The following is a 21,417-nucleotide window of genomic DNA, read 5'->3' on the forward strand; positions in this document are numbered from 1 at the left end:
ACTATTGACTGGGGCGGGATCATAGGAAAGGCTTTCCTAGGCGATAAGTGTGTTCAAACTAAGATAGGGGGTCTGAGAATTCAAGAAGGTAACATTCGAAGTATTGTAATTGGAAGTGTGTATGTAATATACATTAGTTTCAGTTTCAGTGAAGAAAATCTCTCAAGATGGGGAGGACTAAATGTAGTTTTATAGTGAACCACAAAATGAACCAGTATAAAAATCTTATTGCACACTATTTTTTACCCTTATCTCTTTATTTCTGTTCATCAAATATATATGTCGTAAATTAAAAACATGATAGAAGCAAAAATAAATGCATTTAAAATTTTAAGCCTTGATTTTATAATATCTATAAATTGTAACCAAAAAAATCTATAATAGCTAAGGAAAGGATTACAGCCTTGAGCATGAGCCATGGCCACTATTCCTCTTCTTGTTCCTCTCAACTCAAATTGTTCTCTCCCTTCCTTTCCAATTTCCTTCAAACTTCAAAATCATAATCTCTCTTCTCTAAAAATCAACACCAATCCATGCCACACTTCCACGCTTCGCACCTCAATCGTTCATGCTTTGGATAGCGATTCACGCCCTGAACCAGTGCAAGGTTCTCTCTCTCTCTCTTTATTTCTCTCTCTGCGTGTGTATACTCTAAGCTAATTAACTTGTCAACGAATTTGTTTTTTAGATGGCGAGGTCAACAATTTAGGAGTTAAAGCTGCGCTTGCCATGTTGAGATTCTACAAAAGTAAGTAATCATTATTATCCTTTCCTTTTTATTTGTTAAATTAAAGTATCATCTCGGACGAGAATGATTTAAGTATTCGTCGTCGAGTTAGCTTTTGGAGATGAGTTAGGTATAAAAGTCTGATTCTCCTAATAGGCCACGCGTAGATGCCTAGTTTTGCAAACTTCAGGCTCCAGATGTCCTTTGCTGAGTGTGAGGAGGTGTTCCAAGATAGGTCCCACATTGAAAAGAGAATATGGTCAAGTCTATACTTACCTCTTACCCTATGGGATGACGTGTACAAAATGTCGAATGTTCGATTCCTAGGAGAGACAACCACATTTAATATAAGATGAAGGATACCCTTGGGTCAGTCTAATTACAATGAGTAACTCTGTTGAAGTGAGTTTAACTTTTGAAATGAAAGTGGTACTGATTGTAACATCATGATTTCCCCCCGAATTTCTGTTTAAACTTTTCTATTTCCGGGAGTTCGTATGATTTTCATAAGTCTTATCACTTTTGGTTGATGTTTGTTATTTTATTTTCTGGACTTGGTTTCCTTCGTACATAAATGAAGGGGAAATCTCACCAATCTTGCCAAAGAGCTGTCGTTACATTCCAACTTGCAGTGAGTATTCTATGGAAGCTTATAAAAGATATGGAGTTATGAAGGGTACAGTCTTGACTACATGGCGTATCTGTAGATGCAATCCCCTAGGTATTGACAATTAACTTCCATATGTGTTCTGATTTACTTATAGTAATGGTTCTAAATTACGGCAGCAATTGCATTATGGTCACAATATCGCCTATGCAATGACAATTGTGGTTGCATGAAACTGCATTTTCCTATCAACAAGGCGTTGGTTTAGTGTTATAGGCCACACTAAATCCTTAGAAAGACCAAAATGTCAAGGATTAGGCTCCTGAGAGCGACACTTGTTGGAAGGGACAATTACGCTCTCCAAAATGGTTTAGTTTCTTACACATAAGGTAAGGGGATAACCTTGGTAGTACAAAAAAAACTGCATTTTCCTGCAATTTGTCGCAACATGTCCACAACTGTGGCTGCAATTAGAATTTAGAACCATGCTTTAACTTTTAGTTGTGAATTTAAGATATATTATTTTGATGTTACAATTATACTCCTTGTACAAGGTGGCAATGGATATGATCCTCCTAGATGGTTTGGTGAGATTAGTCCAAGTGAAGATATTGATGACTGATAATCTCAGTTTGCTGATTTTAAGGTAATTATTGCTTTTTTGTAGCTTAAAATAATCACTACGTACTTAACTATTGCTATTTGGTACTAATGTGTGCTTGTAGTGATTTTAATGACTACAAGCACACATTTGGAGTTGATTGATGTGCATTTGTTTTATGTTCTAATGTGTGCTTGTAGTGATTTTAATGACTTTGTTTTTTGTTTGACTTAGTAATAATGCAAAAGAAGTGCTATTCTTACAAGGTAAAAGAAATAACAATATGATTTATACTATTTCGTTTTCAAACCAGAGTTACATTCAATCCTTAGTATACAACAAAGATTTGATTCACTACCAAAGATTTTCACTGTAATTTTTTGTACAGTCTCTGCTGGCTTTAATACTTAAGTATTTTTCACTCAGATTCTTCAGATTAACACTTTTCTGAAGTATTTTTACATATCATGTTTTCACACAGATTACAATAGAGATTGATTTTGTATATCATAAACACTCAATTGATCTAGCAGGATCAACTCAATGAATAAGCAGTTTTAACATCTTCATAGTTGTTGATTGTTTTTAGGATTCGCATCTCGAACAATTGAGATTTCTTTGTCCACACTCTAAACACTTAAATAGATCAGGAGACACACTCATTTGGTTCATTCACTAAATCATCATTAGTTGTTGTAAACATGAAGACATGGGGTGCAAAATACTTATATGGGTGTATTAAGACTTAACAAACTAGCTCTGTTCTTAAATCCAAATAATTGCATTCTCTTCTATTTATCTTTTTGCAATCAATCTCCAAGAAGGAGGCTTTGACCTTTGTCAAGGTTTGTTGTCACTTGGATTTTTTTAAATTTATTTTAATGGTATATTATTTTTAAATGATTTCTAAAATGGATATTAACATATGATAACTTTACTTGAATAGAGGAACCTCTAACAGTGCAATTGGTTTTGAACATTTGATGAAGACAACCTATGATGGACACAGGGTACACGCAAACCCAACTACAATATGACAAGAAGACTAGTCTATAAACAAGTATCAGCACAGTACATTTGTTCTTATTGCAATTTACATTTTGTTTAGGTCTAACGTGCTTGAGATTTTACCTTTTAGTCTTATTGCAATTACATTTTGTCCCATAAATTGTATAACTTCATATATCGTTGTATGTGATTAGTTGAAAAATGTATATAAGTTAAAATATTAATGATTAAACATTTTTGTGACCAATCATAAGTAATAGTACATGGAGTGATATATTTCTTGGGAGAGAAACTGTCCACCCAGTTACAATATGAGAAAAATCTCAAAAATAAATGATGCATAGTCAAGTTTGTAAAAGGTAATTGTTTTTAAAATGAAATAAAGGAGTATTTAATTTATTTTCCAAGTTTTAGATAAGCTTTACAACAGAACAATTCAAAGGATTGATCAAAAGTAACTAATTTTTCTTTATCTCAATTATTTAATCGATTAACTCGTCCGTTTTTCAAAAAAAAAATTAGATAACTGTTTCTTAGGATAATAAAATAGTTTAGACAATGTATGAGAAAAAGGTTTTAAGTTCTTGGTAGCCCAGAATAAAAACTCCACTAATTAAAAACAATTATATAAACTTAAGTGAAATTGAGTTTATAGATAGAGAATTGAAATATCTATTTATAATGGTTTATCCAACGTGTTAGGTTACATCTAGTTTCTTGACTGTGCCAAAATTCTACTATAACTTCAGTATTATTTGTACCTAGTCTCCCAAACTTAACGTTAAATAATGATTTGTGTTAAAGTAAGTTTTATAATTTTGAAAAGTCTTTTAATCTCACTCAAAAAGTGAAATAAATATGAAAGATAAAGATTGTGAATTTAATAGTTATTGTGATGTGATTATCAGTGTATAGTTGGTTACATGACATAGGAAGAGGTGGGAAGGGAAATTGTGTTGCTGGAGATATTTGAATTCAGGTGTTCACAAATTATTCTCACCGACCAAGTGAATCAAGTCTTGGGAAAACAAGAAGAGTAACTTGAGAATTATTCAACCTCATGGATGTAGTGAATAAATTTATAACTGTCGCAGCATTGCTGTTTTACAATCTCAGGAAATGATACTTTATGAAAGTGCAAAGTCAAATAAAATGACATACATATAATTATTTTCTCCCCTTAATTTACTACTTTAGAAAGGGGTAAATGATAATTAATAATTATACATGACAAGAGATGAGTATATTAGCTTAATCCCATGGATGCAAATTATGCTTTTAGTGGCAGTTCTGTGTGAGTATAATTGATGCCTCTATCACCATCTACCACTTGCCCATTACCTCTGAGTATCCTGCATTATAATCCAGAAAATATAAATATAGGTGAAAACATGATCTTTAAATAGTATAGTATAGCATACCATAAAAAACGAAATCACCCGAAAGGGTTTTTTTTTGTGACATGCAAATTTGATGATACAATTATAATCAAAGCCTTAATTCTACTAGAGAGAAAATAAAAAGTGGTGCAAGAATGGTAGACGGATGGAAATCAACAGTACTGTGAAACCAATAATGTTAAATCTGTAAAATCATCAGCATCAGGTGGAGCAAGCACCATTACATTTGTACAATCAAAGATTCAACAAAAAAAAACGTTCTTGATTCTCACTTGAGCAGACACTGTTGTATATAACAAAATCAATAATGTTTGTTTGAGAAAGTATAGTTGAATGTTCACTTTCTGTAGCAAGCATTGTTGAATGTCCACTTGTTAGAGAAAGTGTCGTTAAATGTACACTTTCCGCAGCGCTCACTTGAGAAGACACTGTTGAATGTTCATTTTCTACAGTGTTTTGAAATGTTATAGAATCTAACCCTACATTCTATCATTCTCTTATAGACAACATCCGAAAATGCTGTCAAATGCCAATTTTAAACATTGATGTCTTGCAATGGCATAGTGAATGGTGCGTTGATGAAGTCTAAACAGGAAACATAGCAAAAACCCCAAAAAATAATCAATGGTTGCATATGTGTTCAATGTAAGTTGTATTTTGTTTAATATAAGCAGAATTCAATACCATTTGTTTGTCAACAACCCCTCAACTCCCACAGGACCTCTAGCATGAATTCGACTTGTACTTATCCCAACCTGTTCAACAATTAATAGAATCAAGAACAAATGAGAACATAAAATAAATCAAGAAAAAACGACAGAAAGGCTTTCCAAAAAATACACTACCTCTGCACCAAGCCCGAAGCGTGCTCCATCACAAAACCGCGTGCTCGCATTGTGAAATACAGCAGCACTGTTTGTGCGCCAAGCAAATATGCATATGTTGCACAATCAACAACATCATGTGAGCAACAAGATTTATTCACATTGAAATTGTGAACAGAAACTCATCGAGAAATGAACGCTATTTAAGGTATAACTATGACGATAATGACAACAGAGTTTTTTCCCACTAGGTAGGGAGTAACTGATAACAGACTAAATAAAGTGGGTCAGAAAATCAGCCCTTTTTTGCTGAATTAGGAAAAATTCTAAACCATCACTCATGGGCAAATAAATCTAACAAGTTACAAATAAAAAAAACATTTAGGTAGTTCAACATCTAAAACTTTCTTTTCTCACCTTTATACTACCAACTTGATGGTATAACCAAAATTTAATCAAATTATATATGTGGAACTAAAGAAAGTATAACTGTAAATATTTGCATGATTGGATGGATGTTATGCCGCGATATTGACAAAAACGTATCAAACTTTGGGAACTAATTAGAGATTCCGAAAAATTAAGGAAATCTTCTGAAGTAACCTAATATGTGATCATGCTACATTAATATCCGTTGGAATCGAAGGATCTAACAAAGTTGCTGACCAAGAAAAATACTAACTCACACCTGTCAACTTGTCGTAAGAAAGTTTCAGCAACTTCACTGTCTTCTGTAACAATGCATTCAGTATGAGCGCTGCAGAAACCGCAAGGAAAATAGGAAATTTTAGAAAAAATAATGCTAATACTATCCATAATTAAAATGAAAATTATGCAGAAATCATGCCTTCCATGTTGATTTATGTGGTCAATGGCAGCAAATACATCTTCTACAATTTCAATTGTGCAAGCAAGTGAGCTATACTCATGGTGAAAAGAGCTTGATTCAGGAATTTTTAGTAAGGAACTGGCTCTAGGACCACCAAACAGTTGAACACCTGCAAGCCATATTTTCACTGTTTATACAAGTTTTCGATTTTTGAAAGCAACTGCAATGGACAACAGTGCTTGCACCATCAATATCCGAATAGTAAGTACATCAAATGCCAAACGTAATGACACTCTAAAAAAGGGCTGCTCAGTGCACGAGTCTCCCGCTTAGTAGGGTTTGGGGAGAGTAGATGTAAGCAGTCTTATCCCGCAAGCAGAAAAACTGTTTATAGGATTTGAACTCGTAACCTCATGGTCACTAAGTAATGATGACACTATAACAGACAGATGGCTTTCAATTTGTTTTTATGAATGTGGATCAACATTTTTCTCTTTAAAAGAAATTCTCTTTAAACACAATGCATGATTATTTTCTTTCGAAAGCTTTTCTCCATATAAAAATCATTTTTCTTCTTTCTTTTGAATAATCACTTCCAGAATCCAGTGGACTGATTATCTTGAATTCACTAAACATGCACATTTTAGTACTTCTTAGTTTCTCAGGAAAAGAGAAAAAAACAAATTTGAAACTACTTCAGTGTACAAATATCACACTCTTACTTGTGACAATAAAAAGAAGGAAAACAAATTTATATTGTAAACTGATATATCAAAATCTTTTCTAATACCATAACAGGGATTAACAAAAGAACAAAAAAATAATTGGAATCAGTCATCTTCATTATAAATTCACTAGCAAGTAAGGTCAAACCTTCGCGTTGGAGTTCAATGATAAGCTCATCAAGTCCACTGTTACTTGACAGATCCTTGTGTACAAGAAGAGTTTCCTAATAATATCATGACACATTATTTTAATGAGTACAATCAATAGTTTCTATTCACATCAGGTTCCTTTCCGGTATTGGAAAATGAGGAGAAAGAAGAATTTCTTTATTTTAGAGTTCTTTTATTAAAGAATAACTTAAAATCATGTCCGTTAAAAATCAAATTTCGTCATGTGTCAAAATCTCATTCAGTACTGGACTCTCCGGTACTTGAGAGTTGAGAGGATCTAAATTCGATAGATGGATGTAGATGAACATATTTTAGTGAGAGCATTGAAGAGGATGTAAATGATAATTACCATTGCATTGCATGCTGCAGGATAATCAGTTTTTGCATCCCTAACAATCTGCTTTGCCATATCAATGTTAGCAGCCTTGTCAAGATACACATGACAAATTCCATCTGCATAACAAAAATAACAACTTCAGCAAAATCCCTAGTCATTAACTACAAATACGAAGTTCATACGTGTATTACCAGCGTGACCAAGAACAGGAATTTTTGTTGATTCTTTAATCTGGGAAACAAGCTTGTTACTGCCTCTAGGAATCACAAGATCTATCACACCATCAAGCTGTGGAAAATTATGATTAGTGGAAAATCAGCACAACCAAACAAATATAAGGATTTTAACTCGTAATATGCACCTTGAGCAGATCTGGAATTTCTTCTCTTGAAGTTATAAGCCCAATGATTCGATCTCCGACAGTATCTGGCATGACTGAAGTAATGACCTACAATAAAGAAGAAATATTGAAAGATGGAAACATAATAAAAAATAAAATGAAGTTACATAAAAAGGTTCAATTATGGTTCAGATTAGTCTTATAGAACAGCATCCTCAACTAAAATAAATTGTTAAACCTTGTGTAAGACTGCATTTGATCGTCTTGCTTCCTTCCCACCTTTAAGCAATAAACCGTTACCACTTCGAATTGCCAATGCAGCTATCTATTAGTCCATTTCAACAAAAAGTTAACATCAATGTTCAAAACAACTAAGCCTATTCAAACAACATACTTGATCTGTAAAAGTAGAGCCATAAGATTGCACAGAAAGGACAGGCCGAGATTCGACAATACAGTGAAACAATTATCGGACGTGTTACAAAATGATAATTTGTAATCATGCTCATATATTTGCCATGATAGTAGCTTATTGAAAGAAGGAAGAGGGATATTTTAAATTCACCTGAACAAGGGCATCAGGTCGAGATTCAAATATAACCAGGAGGACACCCAAAGGACTTGATATTTTCTCCAGGATAAGATTATCAGCTAACTGGACAGACAGTAGCAACCAGAACTGTCAAAGTGAGTGTTGAACAGTAGGATGTGTAGATAATAACATCATTGATTGTTCATTTTTTCGTCAGAAAAAGTGAGTGACAATATATTTTTTTTCTTATATTAGTATTGGTGAACAAAAGTTAGAGAGCCCATTCCAGAAATTGTTACTATGTACAAAAGAAAATAGTGGAAACATATTACATACTCTTCAAAGTTCAAACAAGTTTAAAGGAAATGTGGATATTCCAGTATCACATGTTACTTTTCAGAATAAACTAAGATAAATAAGATGATTAAAAAGAGTTAGGGGTCTTAACCTCAGTTCTCTTTAAAATTTGACCAACTGGTTCTTCCATGTCTGCCAGCATGCGTACGGACTTTACAAGGCCGGAAATCTGTCAAGTACAATATTCTCAAGGTCAGGCAAAAACATGCTCACAGAGAAAACTTCAAATGAATAAGCTATAGAAAGTGAGAAAACATTCCGACAATGACAACAATGGAACGCTGGGCAAGTCATCCTACAAGATTTAACTCTAGTATGGAAACAATGAAGTCTTACCTTCTCAGGCTTCAGGGTTAAACGTGATATCAGAGATTTTTCGTATCCAGCTGTCTCAGCATCAGCAACATCAGCCTTATTCTCAAGTGTTATCGTACTTGTGTTTTTTTCCAATGCATCAGCCATTGCCAGCAATATTTTCTTCCTTTCTTCAGAACTTAGGACCTGAAACCAAAAACATCAATATAGTACAAATGATTACTTATTTCAATTCATTGTGTTGGCCTGTACGGAACAACAAAAAAGCAAAGAATGAGGCCAATGGAAGTAAGGCAGGCCAACAGAACTCGTAAATATGTAACTGTGCTTACCTGAAGTTGTCTAGAACCATCACGTGCTGCAACTGCCATTTCATGTGCGCTCACTTCCTTTATGTTGATCCACAAATGTGCATCTTTATGAAAGACAGTACCTATTCTCTCCCCCTGAAGCACTCGCATGATGTTGTTTGTAGCAAAGCCACTTCAAAGGAAGTTGAAATACAATCCAAAGTCATTATTAATGCAAAATATACAGCATGTTCAAATTATTGCTCACAAAATAAATCACAATCTTCTTTTTATCAGTTTGACAATTATCAATGCCACAAGACAAAAGTTCCATCTTTATTCTTCTTCTTTTCTCTGTGTTATATGCACCATGAGCTACTATGATAAAAGTGAGCATTATATTTATTTTAAACTGTTGTTGAACATAAGAGACACACTCGTATTTATTAATGGAACACCCGCACTCCATTGTCAGATCACTTTCATAAACAACTTTTAAGAGATGTTCTAAAAAGGGGGAGGAATAGGTGCACATCCCTGATACAATTTCACAACATATAAGAAGAACATTTGTGAACCAGTTCATAAGAGAACCTCAGTCATTACAGTCTTCCCTGTTTCTTTGTTTACAATTTCACAATTCAGGGTGAGTGCATGACTCCCTCGATGGTCAACCCGAAAATTTATTAATTAAAACAATTTCTCTATTATATAAAACTGAAACAAAAAAAATAGTTATCTTGTGTGCAAACACTTGCTGTATCATTAAAAGCACAACACAGAATGTAATTTACCTTGTTATAACCACAGGGATGCCAGCATAAGCAGCACAAACTGCAGCATTAACTTTTGCAGTCATACCCCCTCTGCCCAATCTAGACTTGTCTCCGAAAGTAATTTCTCCTTGATGTTTCTCTTTTATATATGTATGAATTAACCTTGAGTTTGGGTCACTTGGAGGACCATTGTAAAGGCCTTCAACATCACTCAATAAAACAAGGAGGTCGGCCTTAAGTTCAAGAGCTAATAGACCAGCCAAACTGTCATTGTCCCAGAAAATACCAGAAGAATCCTGCAGATAGAGCTTACAATCAAAGGTAGTTACATAATACAAAGCCACCATGTAGCAGATATGTTTTATTTTATTTTGATTAGTAGGATATGTTTCTTTTGTTTTTGTTGGTGTGTTTATCACAAAGCCAATAAAATCGAAGTAAAATATTGTTGGTGTAAACAGGAGTTTTTATTGGACCAGATCACGACCAGAGAGCCTCCCAACCACCAGAGGGTTCCATTGTTACCGGTATGGAAAGAGTGAAGAGTCGCAAGTGAGACATCATTCTTGAACCAAAACCTTAAGGCAATGGTTCATTGGGCATTTTGCATTTATAAACTCTTTCACTATTCCCCTCATATTCAATGTGAGACTTCACACTTGAATAAACCCAATAATTTTGACTAAGGCAATTTCATTATACAATGACAACAAACTAATGAAAGATAGTTATCAATTCAAATGAAACATTGCAATAAAAATGACCATACCTCATATGGAGCCTTCCTAGTACTAACAGCATCATTTTCATTGAAAATGGGAATAACCCTTAAATCTAATAATGAGCTCACTGTGTCGGAAAGCTGTTTTCTAAAACCTGCATCCCTAAAAAACCCATCATTCACAAGAAGTTGTGAAGAAGTCACATCAAGCTGCAACAGGAAATCCGATATCAGTATCAATATGCAGGAAACAATAACGGTGCCCGCTAATGTACAAGGGTAAAACAAACACATCGGATTCCGAGCATAAATGACAAGCAACTTAGGATTTATCCACCTGACTGAACATGGTATCATAGAGAGCCATGAGACAGCTCTGCCCGACAGCTGCGCATGCTTTTCCATCAAGCTCATTTTGTGGGTTTTGAAGATCAGAAAAGCTGCATAACAAGTAAACACTTTCTTTCAGGGTCATCATTCTAGCTCACTGTATATCTCAAATTAACAAAAAATGAAATTTGCATGAACTCCTTCAATCCTATACCAGTTTAAAACTAATTAAACAAAGATCAAAGGGCAAACATGCTTTGAATTAGGGATGAAAAAATACAAGTATCTTCAGTTTTGTTAACAATTTCATTTTGTTCAACACTGCATGCAAAACTCATACTTTTCTGGAGCTTTCATCAGTTTTCTCAAATTAAGGTAATGAAAAACTATGAACTCTTTCCATACCTGCTATTGGCCAATCTGCGATATCTAAGTCTTTGTCTGCCAAGACCAACAGCACCTGAAGTCACCAATATAACTTCATACCCTTGAGTATTTAGTTCTTTAAGCTGCCAACAATTTCATTACAAAAACAAATTTAAGTGAGCCAATAATAACTTATATAAGTGTGTTGGACCTATTAATGGTTGTTGTCACGATTACTGTCACGGTCACTGCATTGTGATGTAGAATGTCATTATTGCAGTGTGAATTTTTTGTGATTAGAAAATTATTTTTGAATTGATTGTCGTCTAATGCTGCTTGATACAGACCAAATGTGGTTGCGTTGTGGCTCAATACAATGAAATCATTATAATTCGGTATCAAACTGCAATTACGGTGTAATGTGGTTATGGTGGTCACCACAACCACAATGTTGTGACCACGCAATCCAAAATTTAAACCAATGGATGCTACGGTTATTGAATCAAACATCACATAAACGAAAAAAACTAAATACACACAGCTCTTTATATTTTCATAGACAGTTTTTTTACGTAGAAATTGAGCAAAGCCAATATATAATATATAAAGACACACACTATATAGTTATTATATGAACCTGCTCACAGAGAGCTCCTATTCTGCCCACTGCTAATCTTCCATCACTTCGAGTAACAACAGCAGTTCCAACCTTCAATAAAAAATCAACATTCAACATATAAATAAATGTGTTAGTTCCTAAACAAAATAAAAAACAAAAACACAACAACAACTGAGCCAGCATGTTTAAACTAGATCTAGAGTATGTCATATTAATTCTCGGAAAAAAGATTAAAAAAATGCATGATGATGATGATGATGATGATGGGAGTACCTTAACTACGAGACGCTTGACGTTTCCGACAAAAGCACGAGAAGGATCAACGTTGCACCAATCCTCATTTTCAGAAATGGAGTTAAGGTGATGAACTATACCATTCAAGTTAGGCAAAAGGTTAAGACCATTTTTCAAAGGTTCCATAACTTCTGCTATTGGGACAAGAACAAGAATGAATGAAGCTAACTTATAACAACTTTCTCTTCAAATGCTGCTTTTAAAGAGACTTTGAATTTCAGGATTTTATTACTTTTTATTTTCTATAAACAACCTTTCTTGTTTTATTTTTGCTTTCCTTTTAAACATCAAAGTGGGAAAATTATTAGTTTATGGGTTAGGAATAAAAATCATATCCCAAAATAATGTCATCATGTTTGTGTCAATCAATTTCATCCCGTAACATAAAATGTTAATTTATGTTTTTATAATTTTTTTTTTTAATTCAGTGACACTTTTGTATTGGACTGAGATAGAAAATTGGAACAGATAATCTATATTCATAGGTTAGGATCATTTTATTATGAGTTTAAAAGTTGTCTAATGATCGTAAAGTTTTTTACACTCACAGTCTATTATCCATTATTAATTTGTAATATTTTTGTTTGAAAGTTTATAATAACTAATATATTATATATGAATATGATGATTTATTAGAAGATTAGATAAAATTATTTTTCTAATAGACTAAAAGCACTTATTGATATTTTTAGTAAAATTATAATCTGTTATTTTCATTCATAATATCTTATTTTCAACCATATAATAACGTTTAATTTGAAAGAGTTTTCTTGCCACCTTCTGCACGTAACAATTATTCTCTGCTTGGCATCTTCTGCACGTGATAGTCAAGTGCCACTACATAAATTATCTTCTTTTTAAACAATGCAAATCGAGTATTGGAATTGTAACTATGTGTTTTTGAAACAATGCAAATCGAGTATTGGAATTGTAACTATGTGTTTTTGAAATATAATTTTGGTTTTGTGTCTAAAAGTTTTTTTTAGAAGAGAATGTAGAAAAATAAAAGACTTGGGAGTAATAAATATGTAGTTATAAAATATTTTGTAGTCTTCTATTTTCCTTTATTTTTCTCTAAAACTCAACTCAAAAACATATTTCTTATATTTTCTATGTGTAAAATAATTTACTTTGTTTTAAAAAAAGACCGGAGAAATAATTTTTAACTTATGCAGACAAAATCCTAAAATCCTGGTTAATATTCATTCTCTTAATAATAATTTTATTAAAAAGGTCTCCTAAAAATTTCTTCTCACTTATTACCTTGTTATTAATTAACTATGTATGTCATAATATTAAAAAACGTTTAATCTTTTCATTTTCAAAGGTAGAAATAAATTGAAAAAAAAAATTATCTCCTAATCTGTAAAATTATTTAATTTTCTCCCGAAATATTCATCTATTTTGAAATACTAAGTCGTGAATTATATAAGTTTACCCAAGGCGATGTTAAGCGTTTATTAACAATTCAAAAATTACGTCAATGAATTACTAAGTCGTGAATTACATTTATATTGGTAAATGGTGCATTAACTCAATATTTTAAAATTTTAAATATTTTATCTTCCAATATAAATTATATTCTCATCGCGCATAGAAATAAAGTAAAATTATTTAAGGTTACCGCAAAGGAATTTTGACCACATAAAAGAGAGATTTTTTAAAATAAATCTACTATACAATTCATAATTACATTTATCTAAAGTGTTATTATTTTCTTTTCAAAATCTTTCATTCTAAATTTCACAAACCATAACAACTACTCTTACAAGTAATTTAATTTTAAATTTTAATCATAATCAATTTGCTTACTTTATATATTATTATATAGAGAAGGGAAAAGTGTATATAATCCTCTCAAACTTGGCATATTTTGCAAATAAGAATCATCAACTTTATTAAATTATTAAATTATTTAATTTTAAATTTTAATCATAATCAATTTGCTTACTTTATAGGATATATTATTATATAGAGAAGGGAAAAGTGTATATAATCCTCTCAAACTTTGCACATTTTGCAAATAAGAATCATCAACTTTAATTTCATCATAATCAAACCTTAAACTTATTTTATTCATAAAATAGATCGTTCTGATAAGTCTTTGTTAAATTATTTAATGGTAAAAATATGAGCTTTCAATTTTTTTAAATTATAATAAAAAATAATAATAGTGAGAAACTATTATTCTTCACTACACTATTCCCTGTTTCACTTCTCTGGTTCCACTTCCCACATTCCAGTATCCATGGAGAAAATGAAACCAACCCAATCATGAAAGAGAACCCAACAAAATCCTAAAGGAAAATGACTCATCTACAAAGGCTAAAAGTGGTGTATTATATACTTTTACACTACTCTAAACATTTCTGTATATGCTTAACCCTTCTCCAATATCAAAGTGGTGGATCTGGATTAAAAATTAAGAGGGACAACAATATTTAATTATTATTTACGATTAAAATTAATTCAGTAATAATAAAATATAAAAAACATATATAATTATTTTGAAGTTTTAAAATAACATAATAATTATCAATAACATTAATTAACAACTAAGAATGTTAAAGAAAAATGTACATTCATTTAAAGTGTCGCTCTTCGTTCTTTTAAAGACGTAAACTCGTCAATGATTGAATCAGATGTAAATGTTTCAGCTATTTCTTTTTCAATATAAATCATCATGTTGTCTGCAAGAAATTCATCTTCCATCTTACTACGTAATCTTGTTTTGATTATCTTCATTGCTATGATCTTTTTGTAGTAGCTGTAGAAACCGAAAGAGTTAAGATAAGACGGATAACTTGATCAAGTAAGTAATATGCATTCACCTTCTCTGTTTTTGTCAAAGCTACACTTAATTCAGAGATGATTGAGATGTTCTTCAAATCTGAATGACTAACATCATCAAGAATAAAATGTTGAAGTTGATATCTCAAGTTAATCTTTTCCCGGTCATTGAAATCCATAGGATAAAATTTTTGCACAAGAATACATATATTATCAATATTAAATGTTTTATAAACATCATTAGGATCCAAAATAGTGCTCAAAGTTAAAAGCTCCATTGTTTGCTCACTGAACCTGCGATTCAACTCTTGTAATTGCTTGTCAATTGTAGTTAGAAATATGTTCACCCTAGATGATGCTCAAATGTGATGTGATCCTTTTGATGACAAGCACGCCCTTCACGTGCTATATAAGCGTTATTAAAATTAGGAATATAAATGTTATGTTGCTCACAAAATAATGTAACAGTTTATAATAAACTTTGTCGACCACTATCTCTCAACTTTTGAATAAGTTCTTTTGTAGTACGAACTAGATGCATGACATTAACTATATCTTGGGATTTTAGCTGCAAAGCTTGACAAAGGGAATCTATGATCCCATAATCTCTTTCATCATGTGTAAAATCAATATGAACTCAATTTTTTTATGCTTAGACATTGTACGTTTTTAGGTAATTTCATTAACCTGAAATTAATCGTATAGTGAATCATTAGAAAATCAAATTATTAGAGAATCTGAGTGTGGCTATAAAAAACATTGTGTTTGTCATAAATGTATCAACAATGTCAATAATTATGCCCCAATATGGAGTAATGATATTGCAATATTAATCATCAATTGAGGAAATATGAATATAACATAAAGAAAGTATTGGTGAAAAAACGCACCTGCAAATTATTGTTGTTATGGACTGTTCCTGTACAGCTTTTGCTATAGCATGAATAGTGATGAACATTAAGTAGGATAGTGAAATGTTGGATCTATATTGTGTTGCTGTGTGAATACTGAATAGAATAATGATAAAAGTGATAATGTGTGGCTTTTGTAGATATCTTGTGTGTCGTCCCTTAACAACTAGACCAACACATTATTAATATATGTACGTATAAATTTAGAGAAATCTTTTATACTTATTAATATATGTACCATTCAAATTTTCAATAATAAGAAATCACTATTTTATTAAAAATTATGCTAACTTGTTTCTAATGGAAGCGAAATTATATATTTTTATTGAGATGATTTTTTCTGATTCGTAAGAAAAGAATACGGAATATCTCTGTTGTAAAAAAAGAGCATAGGGTCCAAAGAAGTTGGTGACATAAACAACTAAAGAGAAGTTGTTGTTGAACCAAAATTACATCCGAACTCATTTGGAATATGTTGAAGGCGAGGAAAATAACATGTTCAATATTCTCAACTACTAAAATGCAAACAATTATTAGTTAATAATTTTTAACTTATTGAATCCATCAACGTCAATACTAAAAGTGATTTGAAATTTTACCATTTAATAGTTTCAATTGAACTATGTGAATATTTCTTCCATGTGCAGGTTGATTTGCAAATTGAAATTCATGATTTTTCTTTCTAATAAAAGACCAAGCCTTGGGACCCATCAAGAAATTGCGATTGGAATTTGCAAATAAATACGCATAGAATTTGCAAAGAAGTGACGTGATGGGTTTTGAGATCAAGTGAAGTTGATTAATTAATTTATGTTAATGACAATGTATCATGTATGATAGTGGGATTGAAAAATAGATCAATTTGCTAATTGTAATAACTGTAATGATAAAGAGAGAAATACACAATATTCCGTGATAAGGAGAAACAGGGCCAGCTTAAAAGTAAGAAAATACATAAAATGAACTCAATAAAATAAATTAATGGGGAGATTGTTTACCTTTTATTTGAAAAAAAATTAAATGTATCCTTGGAAAAATCCAAATAATTCATATATTTAAAGGGAAAAAAGACAGCAGAAATGAATGGGGATTAATAATGATGAAAGAACAACAATTATAACTAGTTCCCAAGCTGTGTGTTACACAAGTTAAGTTGTGGATCATCATGCAAAATTTACAGATATAACATTATTTAATTACAGTTTATAATTAAGATTAGTAAAAAATGTAAGGAGTGTCACAATTTTTCCAAAATATTCCAAAATAACATATTAATTTTAAGTAGAATAATTAATAATTAAAGATGTTAAAAGAAAAATATTCATTCATTTAAAGTATGTTAAAGTCATGATGATTGAATTAGAGGAAAAAATTTCAAGTTATTTCTTTTTCAATATAAATTACTATGTTCCAATAAATTTATCTTCTATCTTACAATATATATTTTTGGTTATCTTCGTTACTGAAAATTTTGTAGTACCTAAACCATTATAGTTAAGGTAAGAGATCAACTCAATCAAATAAATAATATACATTTACTTTCCTCATATTGTCAAAGTTACACTTATTTTCGAGAGATGGTTGGAAGTTTTTCAAACATGAGTGACGAACGACATCAACAAAAAAATATTGGAATTGACATATCAAGTTAATCTTATGAGTGTAAAATACATAGAGTACACAATACATATGTTATCAACCTTAAATAATTTATAAAAATCCTTATAATCTTATGACTTTTGCTACAAAGTTTGATAAAGGCAAACACCGATTCTCATAATCTATTTTATAAGTGTAAAATCATTACGAACTCAAACAAAATCATAGTATTAGAAGCAATATTAATATTCACACATGTAAGAAATCTTATTCGTTATTTATAATTTTTAGAAGTACCACACATAAATTATACTATACATATTTATTAAGTTACAAATTGAAGAGAAATGTATGAGCTCCAATGAGTATTTTCATGATCACATCATTTGAGTATAGTTAAAAAGATAAAAAAATAATATTTTAATAAAATTGATAAATAAATTTCAGGGAGACGATTGCTATTCTTCAAAGTGATAGTATTTAATATGCCCAATTAGCCGAGATTTGTAAATTAAGATGAGTGTCCAATGTCCAGCCTCTTGAGCTTTATTTGGGAATTACGAGGAAAAAGAATGAGAGTAATCAAATGACTAAGAAAGGAATGAAAAGAAAGGGCGGGTAAATACAAAATTTTCCATTATTTAGGAGTATGAAATTTAGATAGAGCGGGTAAACAAATGATAATATCAGAATATTTTTTACTTTTCTTTCTTATAAAGACCAAGTCATGAGACATTATTAAATTCGGATCGGTCAATGACTCGGTTAGGGCACTGAGTCAATGAGTCACTAGTTGGACTAGTGAGTAAATAATTATATCGGTTGCCTCAATTTATATTAACAAATATATAAAATTCATAATATTAGCTAACATTATTTCATAATTCTATATTCCAAATTTAAAAACATTATCATACCTTATTAAATAATTAACAAAAAATATTTCACTATTATGATATGTCACAAATAAGTTGAAAACATCGTCAAACAACATATAAATTATGCTTAAATTGCAAAAAAAAGTGCACATAAGTTTAAAATGTAATTAAACAACGAAAATTTTGCTATAACATAAGTTAAAAATGATAAATATAACTAAAAATAAGTTAAAATTATTTGATTTTTTATCTCAAAATGACATCATTTTAGTTGTTTTTAAAAAAAATATTTTCATTGACTCAGTCGGTTCAACTATTCGAATTACTAATTTTAGACTTAAACTAACTAAGTTGAATTGAGTCAATTCGAATTTGATATAAAATTGGTTAGATGAAAGGGTCAGGCGAAACCAAATTTATAACACTGCGTGATGGGTTTTAATATCAAGTGAAGTTGATTTTTATTTTGGAATAAGACAAAATATTTTGCAAGCATCAAATGAAGTACGGGTAAATTAGGTTATTTGATATAGAATATTGGATTGTTGATTTGTAAATATGAATAGTGCATGTGAAACATTTTATTGATTTTACGAATGACAAAAATATACTTACTCGTTGTACTCGTAATAATAAGACATAGCTAGGCAATGACATCTATAATAATATCTTCCATGCAAGTATTGGCATACTTATAAATATATATTTTAATTAAACATTTTATATTATATTTTTATTACATTAACATCATAATTATTATTTTATAATAAATTTTAGTAATTAAGCAACAGTGACAAATTTATCATATAGATATATTATTATTCATGTAATAATTGTATATAAATATATATATTGTGAAGAAGATCTAGGTCCTCACATTGATCAGGGTAATCGATTACACCCTTTTGAGTAACCGATTATACAATATGGTAAACAATTATTTTATTGAACATAATATTTAGGTAATCGATTATAACCTGTGAGTAATCGATTACAGCTTGTGAAAATCAATTACTTAGTTGGACAGACTATTTGGGTAATCGATTATGTCGATTAGGTAATCGATTACTAGAGTTGTTGCACCAGTTTTCAGATCAAACTACACAACTTTCACCTAAACGAAATAATTTTATTCCAATCAATTCCTGCCTTTTCATAGACATGTTATGGCTGATTGAAAATCCTATTTAAATGCATTGAAACTCATAATTCAAAAATATAACTCATATACACAATCTAAACTTTTCAGAAATACTTGTTCTGCATTTTTTGCAACGTGTTCTTAACTTTCAGATTATATTTTCTGAAGTTGCTTCAAGTGTGGTTTTTCAAAGATATTCAAACATTTTGAGCATTATTATTAAGTGTATATAAAAGGTTATTGGATTGCAAGAGTTAGTTTCAAATCTTGTAAAGGCAATCCTTGCCATAGTTAAAGTTTTCTTCGTTCAATTTGTTGAATTACTTTCTTTCACAAGAGTGTGATAAGAAAATGGATATAATCACTTGGAAAGGTTGTTTTACAAAGAGTGATTTAGGTATTAGATAGTGAGTAAGGTACAAGAAAATTTCGGAGTGAGAATTTGTAATTGCTACTCTTAATATCTAGTGAAGAAATCTCTTGTGCTGCAAGAGTACTAGACGTCGCCTTCGGTGGACAAGAAGGTGAATCAATATAAAATCTCTGAGTACTCTCTTCTCCTTTAACTCCTTAAATTTATTTGATATTTTCTACATATTTTTTTCGCTACTATTAACTCTTGAATTTTGCAGAAAAATCTGTCATTGTTTTTTAAATAACTAATTCACCTCCCTTTTAGTTGTCATCTCAGCCTTACAATTGACACCATAGCTTTTTTGAGTAAATTATTCTTAAAACCGATCATGTATCTAAGATGGCTGCGAGATCATTTATAGGAGAAGGTTCCAACATCAATCGCTCTCTTAGCTTTATTGGAAAATGCTATGACTTCTGAAAAATTAGAATGAAAATCTTTATAGAATCTCAAGATCTGGACATTTGGAACGTGATTGAGGAATGATCCTATGAACCTTTCACAATTTTCAATAGTATAAGGGAAGTAAAGTCAAAATTTTCATGGAATGATGAAGACAAAAAAAAGGTGCAATACGATCTTAAAGCGAAGAACATCCTTACTTCAACACTTGGTATCAATGAATTCTTTAAAGTATCAAACTGCAAATCTGCTAAAGAAATGCGGGTACTCTAGAGACTACACACGAAAGAACTGAGGAAGTCAAAAGGTTGAGACTGAACATACTCTCCCAAGAATATGAAATTTTTTGTATGAAGCCTATAGAGAACATACTAGATTTATAAAAGAGATTTACTTACATTACAAATCATCTTATTGTACTTGGAAAAATTTCTCCTGGCGAGAGGATTGGGTGTAGTTTACAAGTGGACCCACAAATGAACTAGGATAAATTTCTCATGCTTCTTCTTCTCTTCCCTTATCTCGTCTATTTTACGTCTATACATTCTTTAAAAAAATTTCTAGATTAGTTTTATTAATTTATCACTTGCTCATTAATTGATAACTGCATGGAGCATTCTGTGAAACTAATATGTTTCTGTGAAGAATTATTTTATGAGATATCGACTATGAAATAAATGTTTTCAGGAATATCAATAACTACCAGGATAATCGATTAGAATTGCCATTAATCGATTATGACATTACTATCTTTAATCAATCAAAAACCTTGATAATCAATTATACTTGATATTTTTCAGAAAATAAAATTAACCGGTAAAAATGGTAACTTTGTAGCGCGACACCTATTCACGTCCCATCTAGATGTGTTTATACTCTGATAATATCCAACAAAAATGATGTCATCCAAGGGCACCCAAATTTTCCTAAAGCTCTCACGACCAATATTATGTGAGGAAGTGTGTAAACTTGACCGTATATCAAACTTCCTATTGTGGATGCATATTCAATCTTTTGAATATAATTTATTTCAAAGTCATTTTTGAGGCACTATTCGAGACTAAACTTGTCTCTCTTAGCTCTGGGGTACCTCCTAGCTTTATCTTTCATGT

General features: G+C 31.1%; 2 protein-coding genes across 3 annotated transcripts; one reads left to right on the forward strand and one right to left on the reverse strand.

The window, feature by feature from the left end:
* Positions 390-2,360, forward strand: LOC109361679 (UPF0161 protein At3g09310). 2 transcript variants are annotated; one of them, XM_019607197.1, is made up of 5 exons: positions 390-607; positions 689-748; positions 1,308-1,448; positions 1,889-1,980; positions 2,181-2,360. In XM_019607197.1, exons 1-4 carry the CDS (start codon positions 418-420, stop codon positions 1,954-1,956), a joined length of 459 nt encoding a protein of 152 aa, XP_019462742.1. In that variant the 5' UTR covers positions 390-417; the 3' UTR covers positions 1,957-1,980; positions 2,181-2,360. The 2 variants fall into 2 exon arrangements, with proteins under 2 accessions (XP_019462742.1, XP_019462743.1); XM_019607198.1 differs by lacking the exons at positions 689-748; positions 2,181-2,360.
* On the reverse strand, positions 4,206-12,346 carry LOC109363092 (delta-1-pyrroline-5-carboxylate synthase-like). Its single transcript, XM_019609273.1, has 20 exons — positions 12,149-12,346; positions 11,894-11,965; positions 11,296-11,399; positions 10,898-11,000; positions 10,609-10,770; positions 9,858-10,135; positions 9,106-9,256; positions 8,795-8,959; positions 8,550-8,627; positions 8,135-8,224; positions 7,808-7,894; positions 7,591-7,677; positions 7,421-7,517; positions 7,242-7,345; positions 6,870-6,945; positions 6,015-6,165; positions 5,856-5,924; positions 5,189-5,255; positions 5,028-5,098; positions 4,206-4,295 (listed from the first exon to the last, which is right to left on the reverse strand). The coding sequence occupies exons 1-20, from the start codon at positions 12,293-12,295 to the stop codon at positions 4,214-4,216; spliced, it is 2,241 nt and encodes a 746-aa protein (XP_019464818.1). The 5' UTR covers positions 12,296-12,346; the 3' UTR covers positions 4,206-4,213.

This window comes from Lupinus angustifolius, chromosome LG12 (assembly GCF_001865875.1).
Source record: "Lupinus angustifolius cultivar Tanjil chromosome LG12, LupAngTanjil_v1.0, whole genome shotgun sequence".
Taxonomy (NCBI): domain Eukaryota; kingdom Viridiplantae; phylum Streptophyta; class Magnoliopsida; order Fabales; family Fabaceae; genus Lupinus; species Lupinus angustifolius.